The following is a 9,439-nucleotide window of genomic DNA, read 5'->3' as shown; positions in this document are numbered from 1 at the left end:
TGAGCCACACCCCAGCCCCTCACTGGGAGATTCTAGGCAGGGGCTCTGCCACTGAGCTATGCTCTTCCCTTACCTACAGTCTAGGTAGGAACTGTATCTCTAGGTTACATCCCTGTCATATAATCTCAAGATCCTAACTGGATGGACAAGTTTCCCAGAACCAGACACCTCTGTGGGGTTGGTGTGGGGGTGGGGGATGAGGAAATGTTAGCTAGCCTCCCAGGTTTCCTGGTCAGCAGTGTAGATGAAGAGATTGCTAAGAGTCTGAATATTATATAAAAGTATGGGCTTTGTAGATGTAGGCACGTACCAGGCGAGACCACAGGCACTTCATGGTCATACATGTCCACTTGTTGCTACAAGGCCAGTAATGGGTTCTTGGGCCTGGCCCTCTATAAAATGAGGGCTGTGCATGACATAATCTTGCGTCTTGCCCAGACCTGCAAGGAGCAGTCTTTCCTGTGTGTACTTGGTAAGGTTTGCAGAGCACCCCTATGTATGTGTTGAGTGACTAACCTCACACTGCAGCTCTGTGTCTCCCACTGAACCAGACAGCAGCTGCGCCCTGGCCTGAGTGGCCCCCAAGGGATCAGACATCAGACCCACGCTTACCTTTTCCAGCTCCGCGATGCGCCTCAGCAGCCGGGGCTTGCTCCAGTCTACGTAACCTAAGAGCAGTAGAGTTTACAAGGCAGTGTCTGTAGATCACTGTAGCAGCATCGCGTCTCAGGCATGGACTCACAGCCTCCCCAGGCTGACAGACAAGCTACAGACCCCAGTGGTGCAAGGGCTTGTCCACTGAGGGTTTCTTATATAGACCAGGCCAGCTTTGAACTTACTAACTGAGCAGGTCCTTGACTTCTGACCTTTCTGTCTCCATCTCCTATGTACTGAGATGTATGCACTACCATGCTAGTCATAGGGTCATGTAGTCATAGGGCTCGAACTCAGGGTTCCACGTGCGCTAGGCAAACACTCTCCCAAGTGAGCTACGTCCCCAGCCCAGTGACTTTCCCTTTGGTAAACTCCAAACTCCAACCTGAGTCTCCACACCTGAGACCCTCACGGCCTGGCTTCCACCCTGGCTCTCTGCCACTGCTGACCAGACGTTACTAGCTGGCCCTCACTGCCCAACTTTCTAAATGGCCCCAGGCTTAAGGCTCAGCTCTGCTCTTCTCTAGTGCCCATCTTGCAGGCTGCCTTAACCTGAGTCTGTCCGCCTGCCAGGGACAAGCATGTCCAGTTCTCCAGCATGGCCTGCACCTCCTCCTGCTCCCCCTCCTCCTCTTCCTCCTCCTATCCTTCCTTCTGCTGGCAACTCCATCCCCTTCACAGCTCAGACAAGAAGCCGTGGGTCCTGGGCTGCATCTCAGCAGCAGGACATTTCCTAGTCCACATTAGACCCAGGGCTCCATCCCCGGTACTGCAAAACAAAGCAAGAGTCCCAGAGCTGCAGCTCTCCTGGTGTTTCCAGGCTACTCGGACTCTCCCTGGACCCCTGTGGAGCATCCACCGACTGACAGTCCCCTTCATGCCTCCCCCTGTGAGAGGCCCACAGGCAGCTACCCTTTATTTTGGAGACGGTAGGGGAATTGCTCAGCATGCGGTCCAGGTCCTCCTTCAGGCTCTGGTTCTCCTCGGTCAGCTCCTGCACACTCCGAGTTAAGTTCAGCAGGGCGCTGCTCATCTTCTTCTGCCTCTTCACACCCAACTTCTTCTCCACCGTGGGCCTGGGGTAAGCAAGTGACAGGCAGGCTGAGGACCACGCTTCCAAGATGGACTCAGCAACAACTCACCCAGAAACGTGGCTCCTTACCAGGCTCTGAGGTCAGAGTGGCTCATACACAGGAATCTTAACAATCAGAGAGGAAACTAACCCTGACCCCCAGAGTTGTGAAAACGGTAACTCCAGCAACAGAATGCTGGGACTGTAGGGTGCATCACTGTGACCAGTTATGCAGTGCTGGGACACAACCCAGGGATCCTGAATGCCAGGCAAGTGCTCTACCGTCTGTCAACATCCCCAGTGCCCCCACTTCTGAGACTGGGTCTCCACATGCATCCCAGGTTGTCCTGGAACTCGGGATCCCCACTGCCCCCACTTCCTGCATGTTGGATGGATATGGGTGTTGGTAGGCCCACCTCTACTTTATTTCTGTCTATTCTGTGCTGGTGTGTGATGTGGCCCTGGAATGGGTTGAGGATGTAGCTCAGCTGGTAGAGTTCTTACCAGCATGCACCCTAGGTTCCTTTCCCAGGAGCATCATGGATTTATTTAAATACACACATCAATAGATAAGGCACTACACTAAAAGTGGCCCTTTACAACTAACCTGGACCCTTGGGGGCCGCCCGAGACTGAACTACCAACCAAAGACAGAGCCCAGCGTAGACCTAGGCCCCGCACTTATGTAACAGATGTGCAGCTTGGTCTTCATGCAGGTCCCCCAACGACCAGAGTGGGGGGCTGTCCCTGAACCTGCGGCCGGCCAGCCTAACTGGGCCTCCTTGTCTGGCTTTGGCGGGAAATGATACACCTGGTCCTGTAGTGATCTGATGTGCCAGGGGAGGGGAGGTGCAGTGTGTGAGAGGATGAGGGGGGGTGGGGGAGTATCTGCTTGAGGGGGTATTGGGAAGAGGGGGGGCTGATACTGGAATGAAAAATGAAAGAATGAACAAATGAATCAAATATTTAAAAAGTGGTCCTAAACACGGTGCCAAGCGCCCCCTAGCGTGCACAAGGCTGCTCTGGGCTCTGTTGGCCTCTATGTTAGAGTCACTATTCCTTACACTGACAAGTGAACATAGGAGCCTCAGCCTGACTCCACGGGCCCAGGAGCCATGGGTCAGTACTGACTAACTCACTATCCCTGGAACGTCACAGGGCATTGACTTTGTGAAAATAACAAAACCGATCCCACTTACCTGGTTTTAGTGTGTACAGATGTGTTGGGTGTATGTGTATGTGTGCAGGGGTTCCGGGGCTGGGGGAGGATGCCACATGTCCTGTTCTACCACCTTACTCCCTGGAGACAGGGTCTCTCAGTGAACCTGGAGCTAAGCTGGCAGCCAACAAATGTCATGCATCTCTCTACTGTGTAATCCTCTGTCTCCTGCAGATGCCCTGCCCAGCCCTATGCAGCCATGCCTGGCTTTGTTTTGCAAGACACACCAGTGTTTTACCATGAAGCTACCTCCTCAGCCCCATTCTCTTTAAGAAAATGCTTTCCAGCTACTGTCTGCAGTGATTGCAGCCCAGCTGGTGCCAGGAGTTTGTACAGAGGCCTGTGTTATGGACAGGTCTTTTATGAATAAAATGTATTATAGATAAGCACTGGGGAGACACGGACAGGAGGATACGGGGCTCCAGGTTCAGTGAAAGACTCTGTCAGACAGTGAGGAAGCTATCAGTAGAGGAAGACAGTGTTGACAGGTGGTCTCCATATGTGCACACGTGTTCATACACACGTAAACAGTACATATGGATTTAACTGTTCAGTTTCCCAATAAACCTGTCTTTAATATATTCTAATCTGGCTTGAATTGTCTCATTTCACCAGTGCAGATAAATAACCTATCAGTAACACCCCTCCCTGCCCATCCATAATAAGCATTGCACAGCTCTCCACAAAAGGGAGAGCGTGGCAGGCAAAGACCATCAGCTTTTCAGAGCAGCCACAAAGACACAGGAGACAGGCCCCACATGAGATCATACTTCTTTCCTGTGGCTTCAGAACTCGCCAGGAGGGTCTGCAGACGATGGATCTGTGAGGATCCAAAGAGAAGGTGTCAGAAACATGACAGAAAGGGAAGGCGGCTTTCCTTGCATCTACAGTCGGCTTCCCAGTTCTGGCTTTATGCAGGGAGAGAAGTCTACACTGGCTATGGCTGCTGCAACCTCTGCATGAGGCTGCGCTGGACCTGCGAGCATGCACAGCTGCAGGTTTCAGAGGACCAGCACCAGCCTCCTCCCCATCCACATGCTCCAGGGTGCACACACCTCTTCGTAGTATGTTTCCATGGCAATGCGCATCTCTTCCAGGTTGGTGGTCTTCATGTCTGTCTGCAGTTTGCTGGAAACCCAAGTTCAGAGTTAGCGTGGTGGAACCAGCACCCTGGGGGCATGCAGAGGAGGAGGGACTCCTGGAAGTCAGGGAGGGGAATGACAATGGGAAAGAAAGGCAGGCCTTGACCTTGACTACAGGAAGTCCTGTCTGCACAGTGTCCTACTGAGTGGCAGCAGCCATTCCTCCAGTGAGGCCACAGGCCATCACAGGTGGTTCCTCTAAGAAAGGCCGCCCTGGAGACTGGGTGGACAGTTCCAAAGGACCTCCTTCAGAGAAGAGCAGCCAGCTTTATAAAGAATGGGAGTGCCAGCATTTGCATGGTGACATGCAAATATCATCAAAGCACTCAGGAGGCTGGTGCAAAAGGACTGTTAATTCAGCTCAGCCTGGGCTACATAGCATGTCACTCTCTCGAAACAAGACCAAGAAAAACAAAGCAAATCCTCTGCCCCCCTGCCACCATGTGTCACAGGTTTCAGAGAGAAAGCACAGAAGAAAGCGGAGCTAAGGGTACCAAAGAGAAAGTCAGCACGCGCCCAAACTCATGCTGCCAAATTTCATCAAGAAACAAGTTAAGGGCGGCAATGCCACAGCAGGGGGGTCACAGGGGCACAAGGCTGCTTTAGTTCTCCTGAAGATTATCCCTTACCCTAGTGAGACCAGAAAGAATGTGTGTGTGTCTGTGCACATGTGTGCATGTATATATATGTGCACGCGTGTGCCTGCATTCGTGTGTGCTTGCATGTGTGTGTGTGTGTGTGTGCCACATGTAAGCACAGTGTTTCCTGAGAGGCCTTGGAATCTAGACCCAGAATGTTCACACTGGATATTGAGAGTGACCTGCAAACCGATGGGGTGAGGGCAGGAGGAAAATGTTCAAGAGAGATGCTGATTCCTAATGAAATATGGAAGGAAGTCAAACTAAAGAGAAAGCTAACCCTCAAGATGCTGTCCTATCACATAGGCTCCTTGGGACCTGAGACAGAAGGTTTGCAAGTTCAAGGCCTCTCTGCCTGGTCAATTTAAGGAAATGCTATCTCAAAATAAAAAGAGAAAATAAGACTGAAGTGTGTCTCAGTGGTAGAGACCCTGCCTAGAATCCCCCAGTGAGGGGCTGGGGTGTGGCTCAGTGGTAGAGCATCTGCCTAGAATCCCCCAGTGAGGGGCTGGGGTGTGGCTCAGTGGTAGAGCCCCTGCCTAGAATCCCCCAGTGAGGGGCTGGGGGTGTGGCTCAGTGATAGAGCCCCTGCCTAGAATCCCCCAGTGAGGGGCTGGGGCGTGGCTCAGTGGTAGAGCCCCTGCCTAGAATCCCCCAGTGAGGGGCTGGGGTGTGGCTCAGAGGTAGAGCCCTACTAGGGGTAGACTGCTTGCCCCTGCAACCCTCCCCCCAACTTCACTGACCATGACAGACAGGGGAGGGAGGAGCAACAGTTCTCATCGTTTTAGGTTGGAACAGTGATATGGAAGGAGGCAGAACATAGCCACCGGCAGTGGAGGAGGTGGGAGATGAGATGCTAGCCCAGCGCCCAGCAGACCTTCTAGCAGCCCCCTCGGGTCGTACTTAATAGTGTTGTCCTTCTCCTTGCACTGCTGCTCCAGCCTGAAGATCCTCTGCTTGAGCCCGGTGATGACCTGCCAGCAGAGGGCCAACACCTTAGTACCAGCTCAGCGCTTAACCTTCCTGGTCCTCAGGATACGGGGAATCCCCTCCTAGGAGGCCCTACGGACTCTGAGCTTCTCTCTGCCAGGATTCTTACACACACACACACACACACACACACACACACACACACACACACACACACACACTCCTTTCTTCCTTAGCACATGCCAGTGATGACTGAGGGCCCCCAACCTGTTCCTCACTGAGTAGTGCTGAACCCGTGACCAGGAGAGCAAGACAGCCGCAGCTTCCTGGAGTCCACAGGGGGGAAGGAGAGAACTGACTCCCATCAGCCTGTGCACCCTGGGATGTGAGTACCGCCTCCCAAGAAATAGATAAATATAAAAATGCCTCTTTTTAATTAACAGAAATGTTTTGAGGTTGCCATGAATCACTTTGAATGGCTTTGCACATTGTCACCCTGGGCGGCTCTATCACTGTCCCTGGTCGGGTGGACAGGAGAGCAGTGTGACAGAGCTGTGACAGAGCACATTCAGCTGTGTGGCTCCCGCCGGGCGGGGCTTGCCAGCACGGTGAGTACGTTTGAGTGCTCCTGCTTTTATCTGGGTCTTGCCAAATCTGGTCTGTACCATCTTTGCTAATCTTGTTGCTTTGTGGTGTAAGGTTTTACTCAGAGTAACTTAAAATAATTTCTTTTCCTGGCAGTACGTAGTGCTGGTGAGATGAGAAGCCAAATCAGCTACAGCCACCATCCCTGCCTTGTGTGAGCCGAGGAGGAGGAGGGAGGAGCCAGATTCAGATACATCTCACTTTCTTGCTTTTAAAATTGAGGGCAGGGCGCCGGGGTGCTGGGGAGATGGCTCAGCAGCTCAGGTGCTTGCACACAAACATGAGAACCTCAATCTGGATCTCTGGCACCCACATAAGACCCAGCTGTGTCACTGAATGCCTGTAATCTCAGCCCAGGGGAGGCAGAGACTGGAACACGCAGGCATCACACACGCAAACGCAGATGCGAGCATGCACAGGCAAACTCATACACACACCACGCATATGCACACACTGTGTGTGCACACACACCCAGACATGCATGCATGCACACGTGTGCACACACAGGCAAACACACTGTGTGCGCACACACACACAGACATACACATACACTGTGGGTGCACATGCACACACACACGCAAACACACAGGCATGAACTCACATGCAAGCTCACACATGCAAGCTTGCACACACACCTACACCAGTCTTGCTGGTCCTATCTCATGGATCTTACATCCGAAAAATCTTTAGTGAACACCACAGATATTCTGCATATCCCTGCCGGGTGTGACCTAAGTCTCGCCTTCTGAGGCATTCTTTCAGTTCCCCTCTAGTCTGAAGGCTTTGCTCTATTTCTCTCCATGCCACCAAGCCCATTAACCCTTTGTTATCAAATTCCTTGCACTTCCTTTACTCACGGGGTGGCCATGACATATTCCATACTCCCACCTCACCCTCATTTTAAAGTAGAAACTGGTTTGGATGTGATCCCTAAGATGTACACTGAGATTGTCTTTTTGCGTGTTAGGGGTTTTGTCGTCATCGTTGTTTTGTTTGTTTTGGTATTCTGAGACAGGGCCTCACGTAGCCCACGCTATGGCAGAGGCTGGTCTTAGACTCCCAAGTGACTGCATGTGTTTATTTACTCACTTATTTATTAGACTTGTGCTCCTCCCCAGCCCTGTTCTGTGGATTGAAACTGGCGGTCCACACACTCTCGTGCCCAGGGTTCACTGGGACTACTTGACATTTGGCTTACCTTTCTTTGGTCGCTACTAAACCTGCTGACCCCTGAAATACTATCGTGTAATCCCTATGGCTCTATGCACAACAGTTCTAGAAAGTTCTGAGCCCATGCCCCTCCCTTCCCACAGTTCTATGAAGGCTCTCCTTGGAGCAGGAGGCTCTACTCACCCAGCCAGTGTCAGGCTTCTTCTCTGCCAAGGTTCGCACGAAGTCTGGGCCCTGTGGGAAGGCCGGAGAGGAGACAGTAAGTCTGGGAAAGCCCTGGTGGCTCTTCCTCCCTCTGCTTCCCATGGCCCCAGGAAGCTTCTCTGGGCCCGGGACTTACTCGACCTGGATCCAGAAGCTGTTCTATCTGCCGATCCTTTCTGCTGTTCTCCTCTTCCAAGCGCCGAAGTTTTGTTCTCATCAGATCCACATCACTTTTCTGCATATGTAAGGACTAGAGGAGAGGAGGAGGGTGGTTGGCGAGATGGCTCAGTGGGTAAAGGGGCTTGCCACCAGGCCTGATGATCTATCTGAGTTCAATCCCCAGGACACATACAAATGTACATGCATGTACATGCACACACGTGCGCACGCGTGGGCACACATATACACACAGAGACATACAAGAATGAGAGAACCATCTCCCTCAAGTTGTTCTCTGACCTTTATGTATACACAAAATAAATAAATGTAAAAACAAAACAAAAAACTAAGGAAGAACTACATACAGTGAATCCCTGAGTGGTGGAAGTTCTCCCCTCCCCACCCCTTTTCTTTATAGAGTCTTACTCTGTAATCCAGGGCAGCCTAGATCTTGCAGCAATCCGCCTGCTTCAGCTTCCCAACTGGTGGGATTACAACCGCACTTGACTTTGAAAGAGGTTTATGAAGCCCCAGGTGTCATGTGAGGTGGAGAGATGGCCAGGTGGTTAACAGCACTGGCTGGTCTTCCAGGGGTCCTGAGTTCAATTCCCAGTACCCACACGTGGCTCATAACCATCTATGGGATCTGATGCCCTCTTCTGGTCTACAGATTACATGCAAACAAAACACTGATATACATAAAATAAATAAATCTTTAGGAAAAAGATGAAAAAGCCCCAAGTATTATGTAGTGATCTGGCAGTGAGGGATAGAGAGGCTAATCTCAACACTGGGGGTTCAGGAAAAGCCCATGCACCCGAGACCTCTCCTGTTACAATGACAGTTTTAAGGCTGTGAACTTTGAGAACTCAGGGGCTTCCTCTGTCACACTACATGACACAGACTGATGCTGCTCAGAGACATTACCAGAGGGCTGAAGAGACACTTAGCAGTTAAGAGCAGATTTTGCTCTCCAGCGGACCTGAGCTGGGTCCCCAGCACCCACAGTGGGAGACATAAGACTGCCCATCACTCCAGTTCCAGTGGATCCTCTTCTGACCTCTCCAGGCACACAGGCAAGTGCACGCAAACAGACTCAGCATTAAAAAAAAATTGCAGCTGGAGATGGATCAGCAGTTAAGAGTGCTGCCTGCTCTTCCAGAGGTCCTGAGTTCAATTCCCAGCACCCACATGGTGGCTCACAACCATCTGTAATGGGATCTGATGCCCTCTTCTGGTGTGTCTGAAGGCACATCCATTGAGCACAGTGTACTCATATAAATAAACAAACAAATTAAAAAATATAAATGAAAGAAAGGAAGGAAGGAAGGAAGACCAGTCTTCTGCTGTGCCTGGGCAGAGACACTCCCAACATCCACCTGTGGATAGGTTTGTTTTTGTTTTTTTTTTTAATCAAGCATTGGCAGGCCAAGGGGAAACAGATTCTGTAGTCAATTCTTAATTGTTTTGCAATTCTACGATTGAACCTAGAGAGCTTTTTGTGTATTCAGGTGGCATGCTATTACTGAGCCACAGCCCCAAACCCTTCACTGAGAGACTCTAGGCAGGGGCTCTACCACTGAGCCACGCCCCAGCCCCTCACTGG

The 9,439-nt window shown here is 51.4% G+C and overlaps 1 protein-coding gene across 1 annotated transcript in view; it reads right to left on the bottom strand.

The window, feature by feature from the left end:
* Positions 1 to 9,439, bottom strand: part of Iqce (IQ motif containing E) — a 35,040-nt gene that overhangs the window by 18,273 nt on the left and 7,328 nt on the right. Inside the window, exons 5-11 of the mRNA XM_028756016.1 lie at positions 7,811 to 7,924; positions 7,654 to 7,704; positions 5,629 to 5,699; positions 4,001 to 4,073; positions 3,716 to 3,765; positions 1,567 to 1,730; positions 613 to 668 (exon numbers count right to left, since the gene is read on the bottom strand). Of these exons, the coding sequence (XP_028611849.1) occupies positions 613 to 668; positions 1,567 to 1,730; positions 3,716 to 3,765; positions 4,001 to 4,073; positions 5,629 to 5,699; positions 7,654 to 7,704; positions 7,811 to 7,924 (579 nt within the window). The remainder of the gene's footprint in view (positions 1 to 612; positions 669 to 1,566; positions 1,731 to 3,715; positions 3,766 to 4,000; positions 4,074 to 5,628; positions 5,700 to 7,653; positions 7,705 to 7,810; positions 7,925 to 9,439) is intronic.

Source organism: Grammomys surdaster, unplaced genomic scaffold (assembly GCF_004785775.1).
Source record: "Grammomys surdaster isolate TR1022 unplaced genomic scaffold, NIH_TR_1.0 126109, whole genome shotgun sequence".
NCBI classification, from domain to species: domain Eukaryota; kingdom Metazoa; phylum Chordata; class Mammalia; order Rodentia; family Muridae; genus Grammomys; species Grammomys surdaster.
Note: the sequence above shows the minus strand (reverse complement) of the source record. Positions and strands in the feature narration are given on the sequence as shown.